The sequence below is a fragment of the Peromyscus maniculatus genome, chromosome 12, assembly GCF_049852395.1.
Source record: "Peromyscus maniculatus bairdii isolate BWxNUB_F1_BW_parent chromosome 12, HU_Pman_BW_mat_3.1, whole genome shotgun sequence".
In the NCBI taxonomy this organism is placed as follows: domain Eukaryota; kingdom Metazoa; phylum Chordata; class Mammalia; order Rodentia; family Cricetidae; genus Peromyscus; species Peromyscus maniculatus.
Window position 1 is genome coordinate 40,847,538 of NC_134863.1, and position 13,804 is coordinate 40,861,341.

Here is a 13,804-nt window from a genome sequence, read left to right on the forward strand (position 1 = left end):
ATGCCAGGCCTCCCCTGATTTCCTTCCTCTCCCCGAGGAAGCGGCGGTGGTGCTTCTCCTCTGTTGAATGGGTGCTGTCCTCCAGCCTCCAGCTGCTGGTCTTCAGAACACTTAGGACACATACAGTAGTTTAGCAGGCAGCATGGTCCCACTGCTTCACATTAACATCAAATGCCGAGCTTGGAACAGAGCTATGCAGTATTCCCCACCCCACCCTATAAACAAAACACGTCATTCAGTTTTCAGCTAATGTCTGTTCCATAGCAATTTATAATTTGCTTGAGATTTTACATTGGTGCAAACACTTCCGGACGCTGAGCCAAAGACTGCAGAGTGCAAATACATTTTTTATGACTTAGCAAAGCATCTGACTTTAAGAAAAACAATGGGGAATCAACACATTGGACTCCAATCCCGACGGGTTCAGATGCTCCTTTGCACATACAGTGTTGCCATCATTTTCCCTAGTAACTGTACAGGCAGGAAGGAGAACAACAATGATAATATGGGAATTACTTCAGCATGGCTTCCAGGCAACATCTGATAAAATTAAATAATTTCTAACACTTGTGGGAAAAGGCTGCCAGAATGACAAGATCACTCAGGAGGGGATTGAATGAACGAAGAGTTTTGATCCACCATCTGAGACTAACCTAATTTGGGGACAAGAACCTATAGTTTCCAATGTGGCTGTGGACTTTTTTTTTTTTCCTTTCCCCTGATCTCATCTACAGTAACCAAATAAACAAAACTTCAAGGATGTCTTACAGTATTTTTTCTTTCACTCAGCTTAAGAGCTGCAGTTTTAGTTACTATAATATACTCTGGACACTTCAGAATTACATTGGAAATACCAGAATACCTAAAATAAATAAAAGGCTACAGAACACTGGAAGAGTCCTATGTCTGCACCTGAGACAGAACCTCCCACTCCATCACTGCAGAGAAGGGCAAGGACAACTTTCAAAAGGAGATTTATATACAGGTTGGAATCCAGAAATTAAGGTTAAAAGCATAAATACTGACAATTTCAACTAAATGCAAAGTGGTTTCAGAAAGATATGCTACAACAATTGAGAATATAACAAAGCAGAATATTGTATTTTGGTTTGCTTGAGATATACATAAGGTGCAACGACTTGTTTTCTTGAGGATGCTATGAGACAAATGTTAGTGTGGATGGTGCTTGCTGGCGGATTGTAAGTACACATCAGGTCGATACAGCGATACCAGTTTCCAGAAGGAGAGAAGTGAAATGAAGATGCTGCTGCTAATGCAGTGGAGTACAACGTAACGGACTGAAGGATTTGTGCTAACAAATGTTACCTGAAAATACCAACACCCCTCTCCAGCAGATTCGGGGCACGAGAAGCACAGCTACTGAAATCAAGACCTCACTCAGAACTATAAAGCTTTGCAGGATTTCTGCTACTCTTGGTGCCTAATCGCTTAAAAATTAAGCACTTCTACAAAAAGGTTTTGTTGTTGTTGTTGTTTTAAAGTATCTGAAAACAGTCATATCCAGTAAGTCCCTCCCATTCCCACCCTGCCTACGGGAAAAGCCACTGGGGTTCAGGAAAAGCAGACCAGGTAAGATATTAACCACGTAGAAAAAAAAGTTATCTCTTGTTTGCTTCGTTTTTAAAAAAAGGTCTCAGGAATATACAGCAATCTCTTAAGGGACGCTAGTGAAATGTACTCGGCAGACTGAAGGAGGGTGCTCTGGCAAAAATAGATCTATTCTAATGTATTCTAGAGAATAACAAGTTAGTACCATTGTCAAGATGCATGTTCTGCACCAATGCAATTGTTGGTTTTCTACTTTTGTTATTAATTTTTTGGGTTTTAGCTAATTATCATGTTTAAAATCACTGCTAACAAGTGGTCCAAAACTCCAACAGCCACCAACATCAGGACCCAGCAATTTCCAAACATTCACTTTTTTTGTTTGAAATTTAGAAAATATTATTAAAACAGTTATAGTAAAAATAGTATTCTAAAATCTGGGGCTATTCACTTGATTTATTTCTATGTGAATGGGGTTAAGCTATACCTACTGATTTACTTTTTACTCTTTCCTGGTTCCTCCATCCCCACAATGAACATCAGTTTTGGAGGACACAATTTTAATACTCTGCTGCCCTCCCTACCTGCTTTGGAAAGATAACAACAAAACAAAACAAACCTCTATCTTTTTTCTATTCTGTTAGTATTGTTGTACATATTTTCCAGCACCAGAACTGAAGTAATATCTACAACCATGAGAAGCTAGACCTAGACAATATTAATAGAGTCATTTTATATGGCTATTAGGTCAAATTACAATTAGAAAAAAAAATCATTACAATTCAGTCAAGTATAAATAAGAAAGCTAGATAAAACCATGTAAACTGTCACCATTTAGAGATCTAATTCAAAAGCTTCAAATTCCAGCTATGACTATCAAAACTCCACCAGTTTGAAAACTATTAAAAATTATTGCTGGGATCTAAAAATTAAAATTTGGTAGTTTGTGCTGTGATTCAAGAGTGGGGAAATACTTTGTGCTATGGAACAAATACCCTGTAAAATCTGTAGCCTCAGATTAATTTTGATGTATCACTTTGCATTTGTTGCTAGGAAACAAGACACTGTGAACGTCAGGTGGTTAAGTCAATATGTTGAATGTTGTAAGCCAGTTAATCCACTTGGCACTGGCATATGGTTGGTTTTATGCTTAAAAGCAACAAAACATGAAAAGGAAACAGAAACTTGTAGGTGGATCTGACTGAGAGGCACACTTCAAACACCTCCCCCCTCGTTTACTCAATACCTCCTCAACAACACAAACTCCAAATGGCTCCTAAAACCTGCAGTGCCTATTAGGCCGTGCATAGCAATTGCAACCCGTCCAGTCTGTCTGTGATGGATGTAAAAGGTCTGAAGCTCCAAGTCCATATGAAGTGAGCATCTTCAATGTGTTTAGAATAATGAAGTAATACTAAGGTCACTTCTGAATAATATTTTTGTCTTTTTTTTGTTTGTTTGTATGAACGATCCATTGGTCACTTAGACCCCTGTGTAAAAATAAAAGAATCCTCAAGGCATGAAAACATCAGTAATCTGTAATCTGCAGGATGCTTCCCCTGTCTGGGAAAATATTTGCCACAATTTGCCCCAAGCAAATTCTTCTTGGTCACTCAAGGCTAAGAAAAAATTCAGATTGTAAGAATTGTAATAGTCTCTTTCTCGATCTCAAAATCAATCAATCTCTCTCTCTCTCTCTCTCTCTCTCTCTCTCTCTCTCTCTCTCTCTTTCTCTCTCTCTCTCTCTCTCTCTCTCTCTCTCTCCATCTCTGCCAGCAAACTACCACTACCATTCTGGTGGCAAATATAAAAGTGCAGAATATATGGACCACAAGGCCGAGCATACACCGCTAACAATGGTACGTCTGCCTGACCATGCTGCTTGGGAGTCTCTGGTACAGGCTTTTTAATATTTATTCTACAATATAAATGTAGGTATAACCTATTATATAAACCATCTTAGAACTTAAATCTTCATGTACAAAAGACTAAGAATATCTAATAATAACTAGTGCAGTGCGTCAGGGTTTTTTTGTTTTGAAAGAATAACTAGGTAATATATGAAACTAGTTTCACACTCTCTGGTTGGTAAAAGAGATGCTGGATGAGCTACAGTAAAGGCAGCCTTTTACCAAGTTATCACTGGTCACCATCAAAAGCCTTTCTTCCATGCAAAGCAAAGGTCCAAATCACTTTGCTTTTGCTCAGTATCACACAGTAACACTGCCCTCAAAAACTGTGGCTTCTGAAACAACAAATGGTCCCAGAATGCTAAGTTCTGCTTCAAGTGATTCTGGGCCGTGTGGGGCAGCAAGCACTTGTCCGCAGTCTGTACTTCCCACCACGTGGACTCGCCAGCATCCCTGGTAAAGACAAGGCTAGGGTAGTAGGTAAAGCACAATGTTTTACAATTAAAGGGCGCTTCACTGGTCAGCGCAAGAAATAAGTACAGGAGCCTGTGGCATTTCTTTTGGCTGTCCATCATGGGTGAGCGGAGTTGACCTCTGACCTCTGTAAAACAAAAGGGGAAAAAAATTACTTATTGAGGGTCTATAATCTGAGATAAGCAAGGACAAAGGGTGGTAAGAATGTTCCAGTGTCATACTCAACAGAAATTAATAGCTACTCAGTCAATTAAATCTGGTTTTGTCCTTAGAATTTGATTTGACTCCTTTCTTTTCCTTTTCTGAAGAGTTATCCACTGCCCCTCCCCATACCCCTTAGCAATGCACTTTCTTGTTACTCTCCAAAGCTAAGGCCTTCCACTCTGTAGAAATAAAAACCTGAATGACAGAGCTGAGCAACTCCTTAGGACATGGAAAACTTTCGGCCAAGAGTGATGTTCTGTGGGAACACCTTCCTCTTAATTCATGGAGATTTTAAATGACACTTTCCTGTTCTCAATGTGCCCAAAGAGGAAACTCTCCTATTTTGATTTGTAGTCTCAAGGACAATTTCTTTTTTCTTTCTTTCTTTTTCTTTCTTTCTTTCTTTCTTTCTTTCTTTCTTTCTTTCTTTCTTTCTTTCTTTCTTTCTTTCTTTCTTTCTTTCTTTCTTTCTTTCTTTCTTTCTTTCTTTTCTTTTCTTCTCTTTTTTTTTTTTTTTTTGAGACAGGGTCTCCCTGTGTAGTTTTGGTGCCTGTCCTGGATCTCGCTCTGTAGACCAGGCTGGCCTCCAACTCACAGAGATCCACCTAGCTCTGCCTTCCGTGTGCTGGGATTAAAGGCGTGTGCTACCACTGCCCAGCTCCAGGCCCATTTCTTAGGGTAGATAATAAACTTCAGTTCTCTTGAAGAGAAAGAGACTCACACTGAACAACAACAGCAACAAGAAGAACAAAAATAAACAACAAGAGGCAGTACAAGCCTTCTGTGACATCTCACAGGAGCATGGAGAGAGACTCTCAGTGACGAAATCTAGCACTGACACTGCATTTTAAATGGCAAAAACATCCAGCCCAATACTTGGGCCAAAATCAGTACACAGAGGGACAACTCCTGACAGAGCTGGAGAACTCAGGGAAATGTCCACTATTAGGATTGAATCTGTGCCAAAATACAGCTGATCTTTCACAATTTTGTAGGTTTGGTAGTAAAAAATACAGTTCCTGGTTATAAAAATCCTATTCAAAATTTTTAGTACTTTCAGTTAAGTTTCTCAACCTAAGAAGCCAGGGGTGAACCAACAAACCTGCCGTGCCCAGACGAGCACACTCAGGCTGCCCCTGGTCTGGCCTGCACCGCCCAACATCTGAAACAGCTGACGTGACAGCAGTGTTTCCACAGGTTTCTCCTTCCAGTAAACTTTCAATAAACAAAAGTGGCAATTTTAAGATGTAGCACATGCCTGCTTTCTAATTATACCCATATTCCTCTTGATGTCCAAAAAAGAAAATAATTCTGATACACGGAACACTCGAAGAATACAAGACGTATTGATTTGTTCTTTCAAATATGGCTGCTGTCAAGTACTAACTATCCAGGATTTTTAGCTCTTTCCTCAAGAAAAGTGGACATAAAATGCTGGTTTGTAATCTTTATGATTGTCTAATTATATTCAAAGATGGAAAAGAACTTTAGGAAATAATGGGAAAGGAAGAACGAGAACAAGGAAAAGTGAAAGAACACTAACATTTGTTAGGCCAACGGTATACTTTAGTAATCGATGCTGTTTTTTCTAATGGGAAGGTATAGAAAAGTCTTCCACATAGTCTTTCCTATGCCTACACAGCCAGCCAGGCAGCCATACATTCACCTGCTGGTAGAGGAGCAGCCACCTAAGCCACAAGGAACAAGGCCAATGTTTTGTTTTCAAAATAAAGCGGGAGGAGACGTAACATCAGCAGATATGGTTACAACTGCAGATGCCGCTAGTCTCAGGACAGTCTGTACACAGGTGCCTGAGGCATGCCAGCTGCAGCAGTGAGGCATCTGGGAGAGGGGCCTAACCGCAGGGACAAGGAGGAGGACCAGCGGTTCACCAGGGGATGCACAAAGGCAAGTACGGCCTAGCCGGAGGGGACCAGCATTTCTATGAGTTTGAAGCACGGCTGTGGAGGGCAGGGCAGCCTTGCCGACAGGGGAAAGGCTGGTGCAAATGATAAGTCACAGGAGGCTGGCTGGCAGGACAATGACGCACAGCTGACTGTAGAAGAGAGGGCTGGCAGCAGTGAGGCGCCTGTAGTCTTTTCTGAGCCCTTCATTATGATTCCCACTGAGGTGCAAGTGGAGAAGCGTCATCTCTTTCACAGGCTTAGCAGACCTCCCAGCAATGTCTGTCAGCCCTCACTCCCCAGCAGGAAGCTGCAGTACCCAAGTGGAAAGGAATGTGGCTTCCCGGAGACAGCCATCACAGCCATCGGAGGCTGCTGCAAGGAGCCCCAGAACTGACAGGCAAAGGGCCAAGAGGAGACAGAGCTGCCACCAGGGCCCTGTGGTCATGACTCCCACTGTGATGGATTCTTATTCCTCTAGAACTGTAAATCCACATAAACCTTCCTTCTAGAACCCAACTTCAGGAAGTTGTCTTGGTCATGGAGTTTTACCACGGCAACAGAAAATTAACAGATATAGCCACTCACTCCCAATTTACACAAAACAGATGCTGGGAGTGAGAGAGGGTAATCATCATGCTCGGGATACTGTACTGTCCTCCCTCCACACCTCTGCTTCAAGATCTGACTCAGAATGTGTAGATGATACTGCTTCTCTACTCACAGGAACTTCATAGAAGTCAAGCTTAGTCACAGGATACTACAACATTCACGATAAAATACTTGGTTGCCATTTTCTCTCCTGTTCACCACACTGTTAATTCACATATATACTTTGCAAGAACTCATCTAAATAAGGGTGCCCTTGAACTCAGTATGAAAGCCAGGAGGTGGCGTGTAAAATGCAGTCACTTCTGAAATGGTTGGCTGGTTTCCACACTGCTTCCTTCACTCCTGATGGGCCACTCACCTGTGCACATTCTCCATGGCTGCAACCTCAGCCAGTGCAGCGAGGCTGAAGAATGCAGACACAGCAGGCATTTCTGGAGTAGTGCTCCGTGGCTCCTCAACCGTATTGTGTGGGCAATCATCACCGCAGTATGTCTCGGTTACTCTAGGGAGACTCCTCTGCAGTTGCTCCTTTGGTTTGTCATCTGAAACAAAGGAGAAATCCATCACAGGAGGAACACTCAGAGCAGGGTACTGAGAGCACTGTGCCAGACAGTGTGGAGAGTTCTCTTTCCTGTCCGTCTCTGCTACCCTCTGAGTAGCAGAGCTGACACACTCTCTTCCTCCAAGGTAACAAAGCACTCTCATTCAACTGGATGGCAACTGCCTACTCTTGATGCCGCCCTAACCCTGAAGAAAAGGTGTTTTATTCACAAAGAATGGGTCAGTGTTGGGGTGAGAAGGAAAAAAGTGAACTGTGATCAAAATAAAACCTAAGAGACTTCTTTGATGGTTATGCCCGTCTCAAGAGGCCATAGCATATACTGTCACAGTAATATGGGCTTAGGGTCTAATGCAATTCTAACAGGTAGAATAGACTGAGCTCCCATATTGTGGCTTTGTTCAAAAGACCTAATGGAACAAAGACAAAGGACTTTCTGGTACCTATAAAAAGACAAAGGAAAACACTTTCTGCATTATGCAAACATTGTAGGAGAGAGAATTTTTAATATTATTCAAATATAGAAAACAACTGATAAAAGATACAACTGTCATAATTAGGACATAAAAGTGGCATAGTGTTTTCCTATGTAAAAAGGGAGTCTCTCCTAAAATTTCTCCTTTTTCATACATATGAGAATGAATGAGGACATAAATGAACAAGGATGTAACAATCTATAAAATGAAAGTTACACATGAAGAGAAGACCATTTGGGAAAAGGGAACCAGTTGGGTTTTGAGGCAGGGTGATGGGAGCTGAATATGATCAAAGCACATTATAGACATGGATAAAAATGTCATATGGCACCTACTATTTTATAAAACAAAATATGAGCTAATCAATAATAACGAAAAATAAAAGTCACATATCAGAATCTAGATTAGAAACTGAGGAGAGGAAGGACTTGTTGGACCAACATTGAGGCATTGGTCTTTACTCTGACCTCCCAGACACAGAATTCTACCTCTTCAAAGTTTCCCTCTGCTGTGAAACTAGAACTTGAGGTCCGTCTCATGGTTCTAAGAATTATGTAAAAATATAAGACACGAGAAAAGTGCAAATTTAACAATTGCCTTCTATTTCTTTTTTTAATTAATTTATTTTTATTTTATGTGCATTGGTGTTTTGCCTGAATGTACGTTTGTTGAGGGTGTCGAGTCCCCTGGAACTGGAGTTACAGGCAGTTGTGAGCCACCATATGGGTACTGGGATTTGAACCTAGGTCCTCTGGACGAGCAGTAGGTGCTCTTAACCACTGAGCCCCTGCCCTCTACTTCTAACTCAGCAAGTAATTCATCTGCATAAACACTGATATTAACCCAAATCAGATCAAATGGAATTCTAGACCTGCTGGGAGGCAACAACCAAGATCACTATGCATAGCTGGCATGGTACCCCAAGATTTTCAGGAGATGTTCAGTCACCATCCTACCCTTTACTTTGAGCCGTTCAGAAAATTCTGTTATAGAAATCACTGGAAACAACAAATAGGCCACAAGCTACGACAGGAAGTGGGTAATTTTACTGTCTGTTTAGACCAGAACACAAGACTTCCAGACACATTCTCGGGCTCCCCTAGTGGTTTGAATCAGCCCTATAGAAAGTTTTAAATATATTTTCAGGTTCCCCAATTCATTGCTTTGAATATCTAATAATCCGGCTTGTACTGACATGAATAGAACACCAGGAAGTTACACAGACTCGTCTAGCAGCTTTCAAAATCTAGGCTCTTCTGGAATTTACTTAATCAAGACTGTTTGGGGAGCAAGACATGCTGAGGAAAAGCCGCCAATACTCCAAAAGATTACCTCTCCTTTCTAGGGATTTAGACACACTTGGAGAAACAGCTATGGCTTTAGAGCATGAAATGGAGCACATGTGGAGGCCAATACAAAGATGCAGAACAGACAGGGTTTTCATTGAGAAACGGGACTTGGCTTATAATCGCTTGCTGGCCAATGCAGCCATGGTGGATACCTGCTGGCTCTCACAACCTTGACCTAACGATCTCCTTACCCAAGGTACCTCCTGCTGGTGATACTCGGCCATCTGCAGTCCTGACAAGGTGTGTGATCTTTGTTTTCCTTGCTTTTCTCTTTTGGCTGCCCACCAAAGGCTCTTGCATTGCTGCTGGCTCTGCAGTGTTGGGAATGGACAGGGCATTTTTAACCTTATAAGCAGGCTCTGTGGTGTTTTTGTCTTCTGAAAATATGGCTGAAATAAGATAAACACATAGTTATACACAAAACCACAAAGCATCAGCACCATTCTGGAAAAGACGCATTTCTACCTACCTGACCTATCTGAATAGAGAATTCACACTTAAGAGTTTTCAAAACATTGACAGAAAAAAGAAGTGAAACATTCCCACAATTTGTTTTCTACTTATTTATATGTTCCTCAAATTTGCACAGGATTCAGATACATCCCTTCATCTCTCTTTTATGGTGTGAAGTATTACAGCCAGGATATCACATCTGACCAGCAAGCACTCCACCACTGAGCTACACCCCCAGCTCCCTCTTATCCTGTCCACTATCTTTGGCAGGCTTGGGTGTGGTAGAGGTGTTAATGTATGCAAACCTTTCACCTGTATCCCAAGAGATCACAAGTCCTGGGTGTGATCAGGGCACCTTTCTGAGTTCTTTTGGGCCAGTTCAATTGGACAGGGTGCTAACAGCAGTTTCTTGTCATTTGAAGACACAGGGATTAAATATGTGCTTCTTAAATGCACATTTACAGCTGGGACATTCACCTTTAAGTACGAGACTGGCCTGAGCAGGAAAGAAAACTGAGAGGCTTACACTTTTCTCATGCATACTGATTTCTCAGTGAGGGTAGGACAGACATTGGTGGAATCAGCATACAAATGAAATCTGAATTCTAGGACAGGGTGAAAATGCTTAATGAAATAATTGAATGAAGCACAGTTCATGGGGAGTGCATTTTGGCACTGTAATTGCAAAACCAATAAATCACTTAATAACACAGGACTGAATTTTCTGTGACTCTTGCATCCAGAGTAATGAAGGTACATGTCATTAAAGGTTTCTTCTTTAGTTTTGATTACATGGGAATACTTGTCTTGCACACTTACTTCCTTAGGCATTCCTCCTTCCCATCCCCTCATTTTGAAATAAAAAAAAAAAAAGACACACGTAGTTACTAGTGTAGTAAACATGAAGAGGTAAATATACTATGGGAGTGGAGAGATGGCTCAGCTCTTAAGCTCAATGGCCACTCTTCCTGAGGACCCAGGTTGGATTCCTAGCACCCATGTGGTAGATGACAAACCCTCAGTAACTCCAGTTTCAGGGAATTCAATACTGTCTTTGAGCCTTGGTGAGCATTAGGCACACATGGGACACACAGACACACATGCAGGTAAAACACCCACACATTTAGATAGATTTAAAAAATAAAAGCAATCAAGTTTCATGATTGGGACTTTTTTTCAAATGCTAGTGGCTGGCCTAAAAGTTTTGGGCAGGAAAAATGTTAAATGTTCTAATGGCCATTTCGTCTCTTAAAGGTAGACATAGAAATCATTTCTGATAAAGAAAAGGGAAGACTAGGTCAGGAAATCAAGATTTGACATGACAAAATCTATGAAAACCAAAGAGTATACATTGGATGATGGATTTGGGGGTAAGCACTGACTTTGTTAAATTATGGTGGCACACACCTTTAATCCCAGCACTTGGGAGGCAGAAGCAGGCAGATCTCTGGATTTGCGGCTAGATTGGTCTACAGAGTGGGTTCCAGGACAGAAAGGGCTACACTGAGAAACCCTGTCTTGAAAAAACCAACCAACCAACCAAACAACAAACAAAAGAACCTTTAAAATACAGTATAAAAATAAAGAGCAAGATAAACAGGAAAATCCTGTTAAGAATAGCTCCAGGTGTGAGAAATATACTCGCTGATATAAATACTCCTATAAGTCTAATTGAAAATTTTAATCTAGATTTTTAGAAATTTTAGATGTAGCCTTGTGAAAGGAAGACTACAAATTATTAAGATACTTTGCTGTGTAAATCATGGTCCCTTGCCTCTGATAGATACCTGAAATGAAGAGGTTGACTCACACTCCAAACACATGGGAAAATCACTCCAATTATATTGAAATAGAGAATGGGCTTCTCTTTGCCCTTGTATCAATATCTCAGTATTGCAACACTATAACTCTGTGGGGACAGGCTTAAGGCAGCAATTACTGAATTAACAATACCCCAAAATACCTACTAAGCAATGCTTCTAAGCACTACTCCACGCACAGAATCCACAATCAGAAAAAAGCCTTCTTATGATTTTAGACCTAGCCCAGGCTCAAGGATGAAATTGTTTCAATGCTAGGCACTAAGGCTCAGATTATTGGTTCTTCGCTTCTTAGCATAGACAATGGTAATAGATATTTAACACTAAAAAATAAAAAATAAGAGCTCTAATTTAAAAAACACTATAACTTGGTTAGAAATATCTCAAAGAAGTGTAATGACTATATAACCTTAAAACTCAAAGCCTCAGTCAAGTTTAAGGAAGTCAAACCTGAATTTACAATGAACAAATAATGTCTCCGTTGCATATTCATAAGCTTCAGCTTTGTTGCTTTCTGATCCAGATCCCTCACCTGTCACTCTAGCTGGAGGGAACTCTGCTCACCTCTTTACTGGTGGACCATTCCCAAAAGCACACCAATTTTACTTTTCTACTTCTATTTGGAAAAAAAAAAAAAAAAAAGCTAGATCTTGTGATAAGAATGGCAAAGCACAGTTCCAAAGGTGAAAAGTTCACTGTACAGGGAAAAGAGCCACGGAAAAGAAAAGGGCGCAGTTCGTGAGAAGTCACCTGACTTCCAGACTACATCAGAAACGACAGCCGCAGGCCCCAGGATTCTCCTCATGAACTGCAGTTTGCTAACTGTGGGACCATGCAAGGATGTGAACTGGGCTAGATTAGCTCTAAAGACACTCTGACCTAAAAGGATGGTTTTGCCACATAGTCTACAATAAGGGTTCTGCCAGGGGAAAATAAGCCTTTTAGTCAGCTCCAGGATCTCAAGTGAGAAGGACACTTGTGCATTAGCACTGTTTTCCTTGATTTTCACTGATGAGCATGGAAGTAATTACATTCTACTAAGTAGTTGCTGTTTTTAAAGTCTCTTCCAGATGACCTGGTAGAAACATATTAGAAACTAAAGGCACGGCTGCTAAAGGACCAGGGATGGGAGGAGAATCCGGTCCATAGGCAGACAGGAGGAGGAAGTCAAATAAAGGGCATCAGCAGCGCTCAATTGTAGATGTCAGCCTATTAGGGGAAGGTAAAGAAATAACAAGTTACAGACTAGGTGAACGGGAAGTTTGTGTCACCTATGGGAAGTCTGTATCAGGGCCCCAGAGTGAAGTTACACTGCTTACCCAGAAGTTTTATCTAAACCTACTTTCAGATCTGAAGTAATTATGGTCCCCGTGGATCATTCACACTTGACAAAGGTATGGAATAAGATGATGTTGGAAAGTTACAGAGCAGAGTGTTGAGGGGTTTGCCTCATGCTTTCACCTGGGATTAAATCCAGAAAATCCAGCCATGTATCATGGTTTATGCAAAGGGTCAGCCCTCAGGGAGAATCTCTAAGATAAACAACTGAGGCAGGTAAGGGAGAGTCAATAAATAGTCGTCTATGACAAAACAGTATACAGCCACACCAATCCAAAGCAAAACAAGTGAGAGGCAAGGCATGTGGGGCACAAAATAAGACAGCTCAGGGAGAAATGAAGCCCTTCTTCCCCTACCCAAACAAACGGAAATGTGAGAAAAGAAAGGCTTTGACATCCAAAAACATATTAGTTATTTCTCTTTGGGCTTTTAACTGAACACACAAAATTACTCAAGCACACTGGAACAAGTCCACAGGGCTAGTTTTCACACTCGACAATAACCATAGCACACGTGAAGTGCATCATCTGAGGGTGATAATGCCAGCTTACTCCTGGAGCCACATTAGGACCAAGGCAGTAAGAGGCTGCTTTGTTTTCCAAACTACTCCCCAAATGTGGAGAGGAATCTTTGGGAAAACAGCCCTGCACTTGGACTGCACCCCAGGAGGCTATTAGAAGCAGGAATTTACATTCCAACTGGGAAAGTCAAAGTTGCATTGAAATCATTATGGCTGCATTTGAAATCTCATTGCCTTTGGTTGCTCTCCCCTGAACTAAAGAAGAGAGAATGAAATGAAGGAGCCAGACCTGGGAGATCTATGATCCTGGGAGATGGCTGGAGTTACAGAACAACAGTTCCAAACTTAGGGAAAGAGATCAAGTTAGGCTGGGTGGATGGATCACGTCTAAAGAGTGACCTGTACAAATAGGCAGCCCCTCACTCCTGTAATTGTATGTATAACACACTGCAAAGAAACTACTCTGATGGAGATTTTGCAGTGTAGCCCTGGCTGACTTGGTACTTATTATATAGTCCAAGCTGCCCCCAAGAAGTTCAAGGCAATCCTCCCACCTTACTCTCCTGAATGCTGGGATTACAGTGAATCAAATGAGGGCTAAAAGTCGACAGATCTGCCT

The 13,804-nt window shown here is 41.3% G+C and overlaps 1 protein-coding gene across 17 annotated transcripts in view; it reads right to left on the reverse strand.

Annotated features, from left to right (window-relative positions):
• Window positions 1-3,950: 3,950 nt before the first annotated feature.
• The window catches only part of Bbx (BBX high mobility group box domain containing), a 243,376-nt gene continuing 233,522 nt past the window's right edge, over window positions 3,951-13,804 (reverse strand). For 14 of the 17 annotated variants that reach the window (XM_076548971.1, XM_016008269.3, XM_076548968.1 and 11 more), the window contains 3 exons: window positions 9,246-9,443; window positions 7,029-7,212; window positions 3,951-4,077 (listed from right to left, as the gene is read on the reverse strand). In XM_076548971.1, the coding sequence (XP_076405086.1) occupies window positions 3,990-4,077; window positions 7,029-7,212; window positions 9,246-9,443 (470 nt within the window). In that variant the 3' untranslated portion in view covers window positions 3,951-3,989. The remainder of the gene's footprint in view (window positions 4,078-7,028; window positions 7,213-9,245; window positions 9,444-13,804) is intronic. The other 3 variants (XM_042259412.2, XM_076548965.1, XM_076548974.1) reach the window with 1 other exon arrangement.